General features: G+C 35.6%; 2 protein-coding genes across 8 annotated transcripts in view; one reads left to right on the forward strand and one right to left on the reverse strand.

The window, feature by feature from the left end:
* DYTN (dystrotelin) overlaps positions 1-17869 on the forward strand; it is a 78073-nt gene that overhangs the window by 59255 nt on the left and 949 nt on the right. The gene's annotated exons all lie outside the window — the stretch shown is intronic.
* ADAM23 (ADAM metallopeptidase domain 23) overlaps positions 1-17869 on the reverse strand; it is an 83308-nt gene that overhangs the window by 29140 nt on the left and 36299 nt on the right. For all 7 annotated transcript variants that reach the window (XM_032114487.1, XM_032114492.1, XM_032114488.1 and 4 more), the window contains exons 12-24: positions 16784-16868; positions 15917-16007; positions 14277-14325; positions 12666-12765; positions 10093-10164; positions 9259-9345; positions 9024-9104; positions 7054-7104; positions 6510-6573; positions 5131-5236; positions 3582-3701; positions 2435-2603; positions 501-612 (exon numbers count right to left, since the gene is read on the reverse strand). In XM_032114487.1, coding sequence (XP_031970378.1) covers positions 501-612; positions 2435-2603; positions 3582-3701; positions 5131-5236; positions 6510-6573; positions 7054-7104; positions 9024-9104; positions 9259-9345; positions 10093-10164; positions 12666-12765; positions 14277-14325; positions 15917-16007; positions 16784-16868 — 1187 coding nt within the window. The remainder of the gene's footprint in view (positions 1-500; positions 613-2434; positions 2604-3581; positions 3702-5130; positions 5237-6509; positions 6574-7053; positions 7105-9023; positions 9105-9258; positions 9346-10092; positions 10165-12665; positions 12766-14276; positions 14326-15916; positions 16008-16783; positions 16869-17869) is intronic.

Below are 17869 nucleotides of genomic sequence, written 5' to 3' on the forward strand. Positions count from 1 at the left end.
GTAAGAATAACAAGTTCTCAAAAATCGTAATTTCTTTTTTCTTTCATTGCAATATGATTTCAAGGAATCTGATCTTACCAGGGACATTCCACTTTTCCCTTTTTTATGCCACAGCTCTCTGAATTAGCTGGGAGCAACTAAGAAAATTGAAAATCTCTAGTAAAATACAAATATTCAATTATCATATAAATAATAAGAGCTACACTAAGTCAGATTCCAATCACAGTGAAAATTATCATTAAAAAATAGAGAATAAGGGACAAAGGAAAAAACATTACCTGTTGAAATCTTCCCCAAATTTATTTTAGAAAAGTAAAAGTTTCATCAATTGTCAAAGTAGAAAAACCTACTTCCTCTACAGGAAGCAGAACTTTACTGTCTGGGTCTAAACACAGCTGTACAACAGCATTTGCTCTTTATATGCTATTTCTGCTACCATGTAGCAGCAGAAAACCATCATAAATACTTAAAGAACACCAAAACTGAAACAAAACACAAACCCTTGGGTCCTTCCTCCTTCTTGCCACCAGTATCCCTGACAGGATCATCAATGCTGCAGTCTGTCCCAGCCCAGGAGAAATTACAAATGCAAGTGGCTTCATTACTACAAACCTGGAAAGAAAATAAGTGATAGCAGTTAGTTTTTAACTACTAGTAATTAACACGTCACACTGCATTTATTTAACATGTAATTAGACATTTAATTCACGGTATAAAACTTACCTATTTATATATGGTAACAATAGCACTGAGTGTTTGGAATGACACAACACACCTGATAGCTTGCTTTAACCCTCTTAATACTCTCCCCTCCTAGGAGAAGCAGAGCCGGTTCTATTATCACTGACACTACACACCTGCACGGGCTGTGGAAAATAACAGCAATTCAGCTAGACTAGTCAGATCTTCACTAGTCTGGACTTTGAGCCTGGATGCCCAGAAGGGATACAAAGGTTGAAAAGGTTCAAGACATGGTTACACTTGCCAACCCCTCATTTACAGCTTGCTCCCATGTAGAACAAAGCTGATACATTTTCATTGGTTTTGTCAGCATTTTTCCTAAGCAGCAATGAGGAATGCTTGTCTGGCTTCTAAAAGAGAGAGAACAGTTCTTCCTAAGTTTACATTTACTTGAATGACCTCTTAAAAAGGACTTAGCACTCTAAATTTGCAATGTATTTATTAGATACAGAAAAACCTGTCCAATGGACAAAACCTAAAACATTAAATCAAGTGTAAGAGTTAATCACTATAAACTTTCCATATGAAAAAAAGAATATGGAATGGTGTTGCTGGAAGAGGTTACTGTGGAAAAAAAGCATGACATGAGAAACAGACAAAGAATGAGGTGTTGATTATAGGACTAGAAATTAAATAAATCATTAGACAAACAGCTAATAATGTCTTTTGGACACTGGAACATAGTGTGAAAAAAAACCCCAGAAAACAACCTACCCACAAATGATTCTAAGTAGCACATAAGATTTTTTAATTCAACTTTTGTCATGCTCTACTTTTAAGAAGCACTCACTGGAGAATCTTACCCAAAAAGTTGAAGATAAACACATCTTATGGCAGGTTTGATCAACTGAAATACCCTTTTAAAATTAGGAATTGTAATAACTGAAAACAGAACAGGTGAGATAGTTCACTCACCCTTCATGTCCCTCTTGAAAAGTATCAAGATAATTTCTAGTCTCCTAGATACTTTACTTCTCAATTTTAAAATTTTCTTCTTTATTTTGACCCTAACCCTCTACTTTGAAACACTCAATTTCATATTCAAGTACAGACAACAAGAAGAAATAACCCCCTTCTTGTATAAAGTCTAGCCCTTTAGACAAGTATTTGTCTCACTGAATCCCACAGTGGAAAGGTTTTATTGGTATTTAAAACAGCGAATCTGTTCATCAAAACAGACCTAGCAAATGATCTTATGGGTAGAATAACAGAACAATGTGCCTGAATGTAAAATTATACACTTTGGATCTGTTCAAGAATTGTTTGGAACCATGCAAGAACTCCCTCTCTGCTGAGGACCCACAGTTTGGAATTTTAATTATTTAAGCTGTGGGCTATAAATCTATGAACACAAGACCAACTTTATAAAGGTGTTAGTGTGCAGGAGAAATTTAACTGAAGATAGCAAGTAGCTTGAAATATGGATAGTACATTACAGAAGTCTTTACAATAAGTAATGTCAAAGGTCTTTCTTGCTAGTAACAAACTCAACACTTTGGATATAAATGCAGAACCAATTTGACAACTTTCCTTTCTGAATTTTTTTTTATGCATTACAAAATGGCAGTCTTCCCCTGAATGCAACATTTGTGGTTTCAGATCGAAAGGTCTTAGGAAGACTTTCAGGTGTTAGGATCAGGTAGAGCAGAGAGAGCTGGGGAAGCTGAGCTGCTCACTTCCAGTACAGACTCACCCCATGACCAGAACAGACTTTTCCATTGGAACCAATGGGACAGCTGCTTATGTTCAAGGACTGAATTGGCAGGCACTTTTTGTCCAGACACATCATCTGAGGTCCACATGGAGCTCCATCCTCCACATAACCTAAATCTGTATCATCATCTAAAAGAACATGAGCACCACTAGGAGAAATAAGTTTTAAGATAGTATTAGTATTCTGTCTGGAGTCTTTTGAAAATATTAAAAGCACGTAAGCGTAGACACTAAAAGCCCCACACCTTTCTTTCATTTAAGCAGTCAGACAGCCTGAACAAAACTGTAGAGTTTCTCTGTCTGTCCACAGCAATGACAACGTGTTCCATTTGTCAAAATAAGAAGTAGTTTAGGTAAGGACTTAAATACTCAAGAAGGGCACCTTACTGTTTGGGGCTTTCTAAGTCACTGACAGACCATGCTTTTTTCTTTTTTTCCTTTTTTTTTTTTTCCCCAAATGCTGTGAAATACTATTGCTAAAAAAAATACTAAAAAAACTAACTTGCCATGTGATTTAAATAAAAACATTAGTGGAATAATGGAAGAATTAAGAATCACTGTTCACTCAGGACCCAACTATGTAAGAGAGTGTTCTTAGTGTGACAGCAACGTTGCCAATGTCTTTAAAATACAAACCCAGTATTGTGCACAGACCCAGTTCTGCAGCAGACTGAAACTCATTTAGCTGTCTTTTAACTGAACGGTAGCTGAACATATTATCCTGCCACTACTCTGCAGTTTCCTCCCTCTCAGCCTTCACTTCACAACAGCTGTTTCTCTGAGTATTTAATACTCAAAATCGTTATATTTAAAATATGGGTCTTTGGTAATCACAGACTTTCTCCACCCTCAGAAAAACATAATGCTGAGCATTAAGCTCTGACTGTGAAGTTCTGCTATTGGAGGGATCAGGTAGAAGATTCAGGAGGATAACCCACATTTCACCCTCTTTAAATGTGGAATATTAGGCTTTTTATGGTTTGGGGGTTTTTTTTAATCAAAATAAATACCACTCAGAATAATGATTTTGCTGCAATTACCTAAAATCCACAGAATCTTACATTTATGTCTATCTTAATTAAGTTTGACAGAGATAAATCACATTGGAATACTGCATTGTCTTTTACCTGCAGTCCACTATGCGTCCTTGATGATAAAAGGAATTTGGGATAATTTCTCCTTGAACTTGACCAACTCGTGGAACTCGAGTAAGATTAGTACAGAGCAAAAAGCCACAGAAAACATCACTGGAAAATGAAAACATAAATCAAAATATTACTGGAATAATATGAGGTAAAGTTACAAAAAAGAAAGTCTGGCAATGGTGCTACTGATCATAGTAATATATTACCATAAGACTTTCAGAGTGCAAGCCTGGATATAAAATATTATTTTATTTACATGACAAGAGGCAGAAACAAGTCATCGATCATTCCAATGCACCAGTGAATGCTCACATGAACATAGAAAATATCTATGCTCTAAGAACAATGCAGTACAAGTAAGAGGAGCCAAGCTGCACAAATGTTAGGCTAAATTGCTTTTCCCTCTCTCTGGCAGCTTACACACCATATGTTAATGTTAAGTTTGAATTTTTAATTGAATTTTACTTCCCTTGCAGGACAACAGAACCGTAACAACAACTGTTAGTGTGCAGCTGTGTGTGCCCAAATTTTGGTTAAGAATCTGCTTCTTCTAATGTTATTTTATACCTGCATATATTTAAATGTGTTTTAAGATATACAAGGTATATTTTATATCTTCAATAGAAGGATATCAGTTAATACTGACTGTCCTAAGTTACAGAAGCAGCTGGATAAATGCTGGAAATTGACTTTGTTAAAACTGAAAAAAATGTGAATAGCCCTTCAGCCACACCATTGCCCTGCATCTCTCTACTAACAAAGAGAAGCTTTTATAGAAGTGAGGGATTTAACATACACATTAGAACAACACTATTCTCATCTAAATATTAAAAAACCCATTAAACAACTCTTTTCCTTATGATCCTATCTGAAAAGTAATAATAAAAAAAGCCACTATACAAGCATCAAATAGTCAAAGAAGGAAAACACTATTCCAAAACTGAAATTTGTATTTACATAATTTTTAATTATGAAGCAAATCAGGAGAAATTTAAGTCTATCCACTAATGATCATTACCTTGACAAGTAAATTTAATCAAATATTCATCTAGTAATGATCACATGGAAATGAATCGGGCCTTTTCTCTATAGCATCCAAATGTCTAATGGTCTTCACTGATCAAAATAAAGGTTGGAACGAACTTGAAACAGCCATAATCTGGTGTCAATCCCAGAGCAAGTGGATACAGTGTGTGTATTTGCAGCCTAATTTATCCCTGCCAAGGCTGAGGTGTTTCTGCATTATGAACTTGTGACTTTTTATTGTCTTGTCCCTCAGCTCCTCTGAAATAAATAAAGGCACAGTATAATCTTCTGAAAATCTAGAATTCTTTATAAGTGTATTGCTGAGTCATTCGTAGATTTTTTGGAGTGGAATTTTTTCAATATGCAAACCTTGTGAGGGAAAGAAGATTCAAAATAATGCAAAACAAACTGCTGAGACATGCATGAAAAAGTATAAAAAGTAGAAAATATTAAACCATTACCAATCTATTTAAATTACAAATAATCTCTCCCAAACTGAACTTACTGTTTGCTGCACTGAATCCATCGGTCTCCATCCTTTCCACAGTTTCCTTTTGTTGTGCCTTCTGTATTAAGCTTTTCATAACAAAATTTGTCAGATCCTGAAGACTCTGTTGATGAAGAAAAAAGAAACATGTTTTCCACTGGCAACATGACAGCTTTGAAACCTGCATAAATTTATTGCAGCAGTTCTCTGTAATTTTTTTAATACAAAACATCAATCTAAACACACATGTATGTGTACAGATGGTATTTTTCAGTGACTACAAGAGAGAACAGGCTAAACTGAAATACCTGCTGATATGTTCAAGATTTGCTCTGAACTTCTAAAAAAAAGTAGCCTCCACAGTGTCTGTATTCTATTCTGCATATGAAATTTATCTGTGGTCTAATTTTGTTCCCTTCATAACAGTTACTCATAGATTTAATCTAGTTGTTTTGCACTGCAATTATTCCTGATCTGCATTTCAGAAGATTTTATATAGGACATTTATGATAAGCCTATGTTCTGACATCAACTCAATGTTTATTTTATGCTATTTTTCAGATGTTCACAGGAAACCAAATTTGAACATCCAAGTGTAATTTCTACTTATTTTTAGGAGTAAAATTCTGAACTAGTAGGTTTTAAACCCATAATTATTTACTAAAGAGCTCATTTTTTTTTTCCTAAAAATGAATTTAAAAAACGAAAAGAGAAAGGCACAACAATTATATAGAGGAAAATAAACTAATAATACAGAGTGGCCTCAGTGGCAGTTATGACACAATGCACAAGAACACACTAAATGCCAGAGTACAGGATGTCCCGGTAGTTCTACACTGCTGAATTGTCTCAAAGTCATTACACAGAACATTCAGCCCCTCTCTGCTGCAAGCAAAGCCCATTGCAATTGCAATTCTATTTTGCTCAACACCTCTGGACTTAAATCCATACTATGCATATTCAAGTTCCCACCAATATACTAATTTTCCTGACTTGGAGGACAGTATAGGAAGGAGAGGCAAGGTAGAGCAACTTTAGCATGAACCACTGCTGGGATAATGGAACTGATGACTGTCATTGAAAAAAACCCCAAAACATCTAGTTTTGAACTATACCCCAAAAAATCCTCAATCCCCTCCCCCCCAGGAGCATTTGCGGCCCTCCCCAGATCTGCAGCCACATCATACCAGAACTATCTCACTGACACCACTCCCAGACTCAGAATTCCACTTCAAGCCAGAATTCCAATCAAGCCAGTCTCCCACTGCAGTCTACTCACTCTACTGATCAGAAGACTTTGAGTGACAAGAACAAAAAATAAAAATACTAAAAATCCAAAGCAAAGGCAGGAATGAACTAGAAATAAAATACATTTAAGGTAGTTAAAGTCAACCTACTAGATCCCCAGATATATTTGCACTGATTATCTCTTGTCTTGCATTCACCATTATAGCAACGACCCTAAACAAAGCACAACATGTTAGCAATGAGAACTGAAAACAACATCTCCTTCCCCTCCCACAACAAATGTCTCATTTTCACTCTTCACATGCATGTTGAGATGTAGAATAGATTCCATGAATTTGGGTAGATGAAGTACACATTTTGGCCCAGATTCCCAAGCCAGTTTGTGTCCAATACATACTGACATTCAAGTAGTTGCTTTATACCTTTACACAGTTGTAAAGAACTTATTAACAGGGAGTGTAATAAAAGATCTACATGTAAAATGTAGAGATACCAAGTGAATTTCACTCTAAGCAGAAATTATTACTATTCACAGAGTGCAAAAAGCACAAGCAACATTGATGTCTAAAGGATAAAATTTATGAAGAATTATGGAATACAAGATTTTAAAAAATCAATGCCAAAGCAAAACAAGAATGTGTATTTGGTTGATTTCTATTTGCTGATGTGCAGGGATTTAAAAAAATTGCATACCTGATTAGAATCACAGGCATACCCATCTTGTTTATGAAGATTTGGTGGACACTGAAAAAAATTAAGAATCTTTTTCGTCATGTGTACTGTAATAATACATCAGAGTATCACATATGGAATTTTCCTGCTTTTAAGAAAATTTCACAACATACAAAGGGGGTTGAAAACATAATTAGTGCAATAAACTTTAGAGCTACAAATAGAAATGAAAAAATTAACATCTTGAGCCATGAAACACAAGGTTCAATACTAACTTCCTGCATATTCCAAGTAGAAATTAAGGAGGTGAGGCAAAATGAAAACCAATGTGTTCAGTAAGAGGATATTTGGGAGCTAATACTGGGGTCATGTTTGCAACGCTGCCATCACAGGCATTTCAGTTCCACTACAACAGTGAGGGAGCACCTGGTCAGCCTACCAGTCTATTGCTTACAGAGCTTCAGGAGGTTTAATGATGTGTTATGTTCTCTTGGCACTGGAAACTTCTTTGGTACAAACAAGTCACTAGGTCCAGAAGCCTCAGACTACTAAAGTAAGGAGCAGACCATTGTTAAGGTTTTTCCTCATCCAAAAGAGACCTGTGAAAATTTGGAAAGGCTATGCTGCTGCACTGGACTCTGTTAGCCAATACTCTGAGGGCAGCCTTTCTGGCTTCAGAAAGCCCTTCTCTCTCACATTAAGAATGCTCCATCTACAGAACAAAAGATTTACAATAGAATATTGGCAATAGCTACTTGTCTATGTGTTGATGTTTCTGATGATAAAATAAAAGGATATTGTTAATTTATTGGCATTTATAATTACAGCCAATGCCCAAAGAAATTATGATCTGTCCTGAATCTCATTTCTTCAAAGCTAAGAACTTGATGTGGTAGATGACTGCATCAGTTATGGAGTTCTTATAGAAACTTGAAGTTTATATAAATGGAATAAATATATAAACATTCAGTATTGAAAAGGAGAATATATTACCTAAAGCATCAAAGTTGCTGTGAAAATGGAAAATGTACAGAATGTTGACTATGTAAAAGAACTCAAAAAACCATTTTGTTTGCTGTTTGTTCCTATATTTTTGAGTATTAGCCAAATATTTTCAGGAAAAATGCATAAGATTCACAACTTTTAAAATTCTCATACATGTGCACACTCTTAAAAAAAATAACACACTTTATACAAGTCTTACAAGGAGCAATTGAGGGATCTGGGGTAGTTTAGCCTGGAGAAGATGAAGCTCAGGGGGGGACCTTTTCACCCTCTACAACTCCTTGAAGGAGGTTGTAGAGACATAGAGGTCGGCCTCTTCTGCTCAAGTAACAAATGACAGGATGAGAGGAAATGGCCTTAAGTTGTGCCAGGGAAGGTTAGGCTATTAGGAAAAATTTCTTCACCAAAACGGCTGTCAAACATTGTAACAGGCTGCCCAGAGACACAGTAAAATCACCATCCCTGGAGGTACTTAAAAGACACGTGGATGTGGCATTTAGGGACATGGTTTAGTGGTGGAGTTGGCAGTGCTGGGTTAATGGTTGCACTCGATCTAAAAGGTCTTTTCCAACCTAAATGATTCCATGTTTTTATACTCCATTAGCTATAATTTTCTACAGTTCTATTTTAAGGTATTTTATTTCACAAAATCTTAGTGTTATTACCTTTGAATACATTCACATTTATAGTGTATTCTTATTTAGTAAGTCATAGACCAGGCAAAGAATAAAGAAGGATGCCTGACGCAAATATTACACACAAAATCCCAAGAGTTATAAAAAACAAACAAACCTAAAGGAGTAATATTTTGAGTCCACATAGATTATTGTTTTCATGAGTTTGCAACAGCTTATACTCCACTGTTACATCATCATTTTGGGCATATGACTGTGCAGTTTGTCAATACAATTTTCCTGTTCAATGAATACAAAAAAAAGGGTGCAAACAAACAACAGTGCAAGCAGAGAACGTTTCTGCACACATACCTGCCCAGAATCCCCAGTGCAGAACTCTGCAATGTCACACTCATTCACTGCGTATCGACAGTCATAACCTCGTGGGAAAAACTAGAAAATGAAAAATATAGTTCAGCACTAAGTTTACATTGACATAAGCTGCTCCTTTTCCTTCTACCTGAAACACACTTTGAACTTTAATAGGCTGCATGTGACTGCCGTGGACAACTGAAAAGAACAATTGATATATGGCAGCAACACTCACAAGACACGATGTATTACAGCAGGGTCCATCACTACAATGAGCTCCATTAGAAAGAGAGCACTTCTTACAACAGTCTGCATAGCATTCCTGAAGAAAACATTAAGCAAAAAGTTTAGTCTTCCATTTTAAGTAAGTCTTTTTTCTTCACAACCTTTTCAACAACAAACTATTACATACCAGCAGACAAAAGATTCAGTTTAGCATTGATGATCTGAAATTATCAGCGGAAGAAGCCTTTGCACTACTCAAATACTAAAGGGAAAACAGTGACATACAATGCTACAGTAACACAGGGATTCTGAAGCCTGTGCCAAATTCATGCTGCTTAGTTAAATTATATTCGATGCAGAAAAAAAAACCCAATCTAATTACAGGTGCAATTATATTTAAATACTAGAACTAGGACTCAAATCTAGAGGGAAGATTTTTGCAAAAACATTATTGGAGTATTTCTGCACTAGAGAAGAAAACGACAGTTTACTTGTTCTGTCTGAATGCAGGCACCAATCTCCCAAAGTATCAGTAAGGAGTCTCCCACTCAAACATGCTCTCAAAGAAAAGTAAAAAGGTAAGCACTTCTCCAGTGCAACTCAAAAACTACTGGGAAACAGCTGTATCTTGTCATTAGTATAACAGGAACTGTGCAGAGGACACTGTCATTGCACCCGTTGTCATTTGAAAAAATGTTTTTAACACAGGCCCTTAAAGAAATTGTTCCCAAACAGGCAAAACAAATCCATTTCCATAACCTTTCCCCCTTCCCTTACCAATCACTTAATTTATCTTAATATATTTTGTAAGAAAGACTGTGAAGTAATATATAACTCTACTTGCCATTCGGAAACCGCAATCACATTCTTCTCCTGCTTCTACATATCCATTTCCACACTCGGTGGCTTCAAACAGCTGAAAGAAAAAAGCCCCCACCCCAAAGTAAGAATAAAACCAGTGTCAAGTGACTTTTGTGTCACGTACAACCCATTTCTGTGATGCTACACTAATGTGCTGTCCCAAGCAATGCATGTGCTGTGCCTCAGTGATGGAAAGGCAGCGTGGTTTTCAAGTGCTGCTCATCAGAATTTTTCAGACATGAAAGGTGTTCAGCTAAATCACAGGAATGCTGGTCCTCTTTAGGAGAATACTGATCTCAGAAACCCATGATAAATAGAGACACTACAATAATATTTAAGGGGGATGACATTTGAACTTCTGTTCCATGGACTCCCAGTTCTCTGATAAATCCTTCAAGAAACCAGTCCACAATATAATCTCTGGGATCTACTCAGGTACCCACACCTGCTCATGCAATGAGCTACTGTCTATTCCTGTGCAACGTTTATGCATAAAAACAGTAAATATTAAGAAATACTGCCAAGAGGATGTGCCTTATTAGTAAGTTATAAACAACCACACACAGATAGTACTAAACAGCTAATCCTAAAACCAGATACATGCACTACAGATAAATCCTGCAGTTCAGGATGATGCAGATCCTATACTGGTTTCACATATCATAATTTTGATTAAAGATACTTTTCAGCCTTGTCACAGAAATAATTTTGCAAGAAGCTTGTCCGTTTTCAATATAATTCTACTTAAAAATCATATAACAATATCAGGAATCTCCAATTTAATTGGGATATTATCAACAGAAACATTAACTAGAATATGGCTGAAATGAGAAGTTAAAAGTTAAAATGTGAACAGAAATCAAAGGGTGCAAGATGTGAGTAAACCGTTCTGCATGGCCTTAGTGGAAGTAAAGCTGTTGAGAATCATCAAGATATGAAACAACATATAATACAATACTAATTATATAAAAACTTGTATGGAATTCTTCTCCGGTAGTTTTGGTTGGGGCAGGGAGGAATCATAATGCCTAATAAAAAAGAAATAAAACATTTCACTTTTGTTGCATAATGCACATAGGTAATTAATAGCACCTACAATTTCGGGTGCCAAAAGCAAAACAATACTGAAGAAATATCCGTATGTGCTTTTCTTCACTAGCAGTGTTGACAGGATTAAAAAAAACTAATTTCTTTTTTTTTCCCCCTGTAAGCTACTGTTTCTACTACACTTTGGTGTAAAAAAATAAGATCTTACTCTGAAACTGAAATTCATTTCTCTATCAAACAAGAAAATTACAGAACACAAGCAGGCACACACGAATTTCCTATGGCAATCAGGAACTATTTAATGTTTATATTCGTGTCAGAGCACAACTCAGGTTATAATTTTAAAAATGGCATCATGGTGACTGCTTAACAACTCCATTTTACTTACCTAAGGATTAAACACACAGTTTTCTACCTTACCTCCTAACCTCCGAATAACAGGATTCTAAACATTGTATGATTATTTTTCCCCCCAAAGAACTTCAAAGCTGTGAAGCACTGGCACAGATAATATATAAAGATAATTCAACCATTTCCCCAGGAGCATTTTCCTCAGCATAAATCAGATTTTTATTCTGTATAGAGTCCAGCTGACAACTTCTTCACATTACTTTGCCTGACAACTATCATTAAAAACTGAGGCTGTGTTTTTCTATTTCCCTACTTACTCCTTTGTGTAAGAATTCTTGCATTCTTATTCTATAAGCAAAGATTGCCATCCTGGGAAAAGAATCAAAACCACTCGCACAAGCAAAATTTTTAGTTAATTGTGCAAGGTGATGGTCCAGCAAAGGGTACAGCACAGTAAACAGAACAGTCTAATAGCCTCATGTGGTATTAAATTCCACAAGGACAGCAAGTTTGACACTATGATTAAATAGAATATTAATACTTTGGATTGCTCTTACTTGGCAAAAAGAGCCACATGGAATATTTTTATACTATTCAGCTTTAGAAGGATGTCATGCTGACATTGCCTTAGAAAAAATTATGACCTCAGTAAGTTTTTAGGCAAAAAAGGCAATGGTACAAGTAAACAGCTATGAATTACAGAGTTTGCTAGATGTAATGAAATGAAGTTAACATTGAGAACAACCAAAAGCTACTACTGTCTATATGAAATCAGCTATGTATTTCCATTTCCTAATGTGGTAACTGGCATTCTTTTTAACAACCTCAGACACAAAGTCCAAGAATTGAGTGTAGGTGGAGCATAAACTATGATCTCACTTCTGGATTTATTTTGCACTATTTCCGTCTTAGTAAGTAGTGCATTTATGCTGAATGTGATATTTATCATTATTTGAGTATGAAGAATTATGGAAAATAAGTTGCATTCCTCTCAATATTATTTTTAAATGCTAGGGGGATGAACAGTCAGCTAATTACAACCTCAAGAAAATACCCACAGACATCTGAATAAATTTGAGAACAGATGTATGTCAGTGAAATTATTACATTTTCATTTCAATGTGTAGCAAATGTCCTGACTACCAATTTATTTATTACCTTTGTTGGCCTGTTAAAAAGACAGGCACCTCCCCCACGAAGTAAAAATTCTTTGTATTCTGCAATGCTGCATTTGGAGAATTTCCTGGAATGGTATACCCTAAAATAGCAAAGAATTAGGTGAGTAAATGCCTTGAAACACCACCAGCTACTGGAAAGGGGCAAAGGGGTCACAACTTTTTTTTAATACTGTAAATCCCAGTTTCTTACAACCACTGTGTGCAACAGTACGACAGCTCAGTCTTATTCTCAAACAATAAAATCAGAACAAAAGAAAAATTTTACAACATTTTGCATTTTTATATTTCTACTTTATGAATGTATAGTATTTGTAGCTCTTAAACTTCTCAATAAGGTAACCCCACATTACAGTAGTTGCTATTCACCCTTTCTGTTGCATGCATAATCCAGGATCCTCTCAGGTTTGTTTGCAGCACCTACAAGATGCTGCAGTAAGAGGTTTCACAGCTTAATACAGACTGGTAGAAGAACAATTTCATCCCATTTTCTTCTGTCATATTTGCTAATCTCATTTCATGTCTCCCTAGTTCTTACACTGGAAGAAAGAGTAATCATTTGTTCATGATGTTAGACTTCTCTCATGTTTCCTCAACTCCATCTTTTTTCCCAGACTACTGAAAATGTACTTTATTAGTAATTTCTCATTCAGAAATTGTCTGATGTATTTATTGGTCATGTTTTGAGATCTGGGAACGAGATCTATTCACACTATTAAAGATTGGGGTAACCGTGCCACAAGGAGGTTCTTCATTCCTTTCCTAACAGTTCACTCCTACTGAGATATTTCCCCACTGAATTATTCCATACAGAGAAACTGTCTTCTGACACTGATGGAGTTAAGAGAAAAGGTTTTAAAGTGCAGCTAATTATTCACTCATTTCATTAGTCAGTCCTTTTTCAGCTTCTGCTTGACCATCCTCTGCTCCTGGCTTTTGTTTACTGTTAACCTTTTCTACAGAATAGGTTTATTCCATAGCCTCTTCTTCTGATACTTCCATCCAAGACCAATACTTTGATTAGTTCACCATGTGAAGGAAGCCAGTATCTATTCTGATCAATGCCTTACCTTGGATTCCAGAAGCATATTTATGGAATGATTTTCTGCTGCATTCATACAGTGGCTAACAATTACAAGTCTACAGGGAAGCCACAAAGTAACTCTACTGGAGAACCAATTTCCAAATATCATATGAAGAAACTCAGCTCCTTGTCTCTTATTTGTAGCTAATTTTCTCCATGATTTTTGCAATCAAGCTTCCAAGGTGAGCAAGATTCTGACAGAAAGTGATTTATAAGACTCAAACTCCTATATTTCAGAAGTTATCCTTTTCCAATCAATTGCTTACAGTATAGAGAGAAGAATCTTTAGCAGTGTGTGAGGGTAGAGGGCAATGAAATTCCTCCCATATAGATGTGCTTCCCCCTCAGACCTCATTGACTATGTAGCTAAGGATTGAGTTCCAACTGTGTCCAGTTTTTCATTTATTAGCACTAAAACACATGGATAAAACCCAATGCCTAAATATTTCTGTCATAACGTAAACTATGAACTCATTCCAGAGCCCTCAATTACTGATATTTATGACATACCCTGTTTCCTCCATGATGCAACCACCCCAGGATTCAGTGCAGTCACACTCTTCTCAGACAAGACCAAAATACAACAGAAAAGGAGAGAAGTTATAAATATGCTTACAATAAATATAAGTACTCACTATAAAAATGGAGCTTGACTAATTATACCAAGATTTGATGGTTGCTTGGCTGTACAGACTCTAGTCCCAAAAAAGAAACCAGCCCACTTGAAGACATACTAATACACTAAATAAATGTGGTACTTTCAGATTACCTTATCTGCAGGTTCTTAAGACTCAACACAGTTTCAGGCAGTATAGAAAGCTAAAAATAGTTGGCAAGGTTCTTCCCTACATGCTCTCAAAACAGGCAGCACAAGGCTGTGTGCAGTACACATAATATTGATGATTTTAAATGTTCACATTTCCTCCTCCCTAAAAATACAGAATACCCTGAAAGAGGATTGTTATTGGACAGGCCAGGCTTTTTCCATTTGGCATAAAATTATTAACAGTAATATGTGAATCAGCCGATCAAACATTCATTCAAAAAGTAGTTGAATGAAAATGGATTTACAGTTTACTTACAGCTATAGCATGTAAGTCAACAGTGACCAAATTCATAACATAAAAACAAAAGATCAGTACCTTATGGTTGGTAAAACAGATGCTGCACACTGCCCATAAAAATTATCTACCAAAGATAGATGTACTGTAGTAACTACTGGAAATCCAGAGTTTCTCCATGGAAAATGTTCACAGATTATTTATATGGTTATTTCTACTCTCTCCAGGTCTTTCATTAATCTTTCTCTATAAAAGGGCACCCAAATAAGGGCACTAAGCTATCATATCAAAAACCTTAATCTTTCAGTTAAAAAATATTCTGTTTTTCAAATTGTATGAATTCTGTTTTACCTGTAATCAAAAAACAATTATGTAGAAAATATTTTCACAATTTGCTAGTTAACACAGTCCAAAAATAGTGCTTTACAAAACAATATTCCTATGTATGGTTTCCTAATTCACAGATTTTTGAAGTGATTCCACAATAAAGTCAACATTATCATTCACATTTTTAAAGAGGAAACAAAGAGAAAAGGTAGCCAAACTGCTTACAAAATGCAAGTGAAAAATCAAACAATTTTCTTGAGCCTTGAAAAGGGCTTTGCAGCAGCTTTTGTACCAACATTCCACATGTGTTAAGGACACACAAATCTGGTCTGGCTGTGAAGCAGCAAGGTAACAAGTTGAGCAAATGTCACACTGAACTAGGTTACAACTCTTTACCATTTCTTCACTTGTACATCAGGTATTTTTGCATTTTAAGAAGTCAGCAATTGTTCTATTGGATTTACAGATTTCATTATGATAGAAAAGGAGTTCTAAATTAAATTAATGGTGTTTTCACCAATATACCTTTGAATATTGGTTATGAATCCAACCTCTCAACACAGAACATCACTGAGGTTATTACAAAATGCTGCTGAACTGGCGGCTCTTGTTTTGGTGAAGCTGAAATTTTACTACATATATTTCCAAAAGCAGCAATTCTTGTTCTACAGTTACAGCAATTTTGGCATTTCTTTCAAACACAATAAAGGAAGTGCTTATGTATTTAGCTAAGGAAGATAAAAGAAGACTCCATGTACATACTCGGTTTCCTGGCAGCTGGCTCCCATTGTATTCCAAGATTCTGAGCAAGACTTTGTGCTAGTTCCTGTGCCATGGGCAAAGGGAGGCCATACTGCATTCCAAGAGGAGCACAATTATAAAAAAACCAAAAACCCATTAGTTATTGCAATGAATATTACACTGGCTCATTCTGGCTTATCACAAACCTACTACTTCAATAATTCAATGCAGTCAATCACAATTCTATGTGCATATAAGGAAAATTAACTCAATAAAGTACATAACAGATAAAATATTCCTCTCCTAATCTCAGGTAATCTCTCCCCACTGGTTAATCTAAAGAAAGAAGTCTATTTGATATATACATAATACAGTTCTGTAATAGTAGGGATTTAACCCATGTAAAAACAGGAGAATTTCATTATCAATTTAACACTGCACTGAGGAAAAAAAAATAACAATAGTAAAAAATTCAGTACACAGGGACAATTTATTTTCTAATTTCAATGTTAAAAAAACTTCAGGAAGAATTACATGTCACTGGTACCTCAGAAGATCAAGTGTCTTACAGTGATAAGACAAAAAGATATTCACTGTGTTTCACATATTCCTGTCTGAGATTTTTGGGTCTAAATTTCTGTCAAATATAATAAAAGCCAATTTAAGTTCTTTTTAAGAGAATAATGCAGACAGGAGAGAAATGCTTTCTAAAAAGAAGAGCACTCTGAGCAGTAGTTTGATGATGATCAAGCAGGCTGGCTGTGAGAATCCTAACTTTTTAATATTTAAGTTATCTTTAAAGCCCTGAATACTGAAACATATAAACTGTTGAGATTATAATGTAGAGATTCTACTTTACTTCACTTTAGTCATGAAAAAAAAAATTACCTCATTCACTCCTACTCCTCTGGCCACAGAGCAAACCCCTCCAAAGTAACTTAAGCTGCTCCTTTTGTAATGAAATGTCACATTCCTTACAAACAAATAAAAATGAAGAAAATATAACACATTGACATTGGGCACCAAGAGCTTATTGAAAGACCACACCCTTACACATGCCATGATAGATTGCATGTACATTCATCTACTTCTAGCATAAAAAGCAACTGCAAGTTTACAAACAGAACACCAACACTGAAAGAGGTGATTATATATATATATATATAAGCTTTGACAAAAAGACTATTTTTCTCTTGTAGAGCCAGAATCAGTCTTAACCCACAAACAAACCAAGCACAGAAAGCTTGAGTTCCAGACTCCTAAGACAACAGAGTGATAACATTCCTTTTAAAAGTTAACAATATATTCCAATTTTTGATCTGTCAGGAAGGAATTCCATTCTGAAATGTATCAGTATTGAGAACTTTTTAAACTATGATCTTAATCCAAACCAATTTAAGTTCTAGTTTCAACTCCAAATGAAAAGACTGAGAAGTATACCTAAAGGGAAAGTAATTTAATACTGCACTTTAACCCTACCTCCTTTCTTTTATTTGTTAATAAGCCCCAAATAATTTAGTTAAGTAATGTAATCTGGAAGATCTAAATTATTCAATAAAATGCCTATAAATTACTATGAATTACTAAAATTACTATTTTAACTCCAGAGTCATAATAATAAACTTACACAGCCTACAAACAACCTACAGTGACCCTGCATGGTGTACGAATGACCTAACCTTTGAAAATTAATGGAGTCTTTTTTAAATGACAGGATACTCCATACAGGTATGTACTTATTTTTCAGAACATTCTAACACCCATCAGAACTTTCAGACTGCAGCTTAATTAAACACATACAGCCAGAGGCTTTACAACAGACAGGACTGCAGTAAGGGCTGAGCTTGACAGGCACTTCTGGAAATGGTCTAGTTCATCCCCCCAGCTGCAAGGAGGCTCAGCTGGAGCACACCATGTTCCGTTGGCTTTGGAAAATCTCCAAGCATGGGCACTCCATAGCCTCTCTGTGCAGCA

The sequence above is a fragment of the Corvus moneduloides genome, chromosome 7, assembly GCF_009650955.1.
Source record: "Corvus moneduloides isolate bCorMon1 chromosome 7, bCorMon1.pri, whole genome shotgun sequence".
Taxonomy (NCBI): domain Eukaryota; kingdom Metazoa; phylum Chordata; class Aves; order Passeriformes; family Corvidae; genus Corvus; species Corvus moneduloides.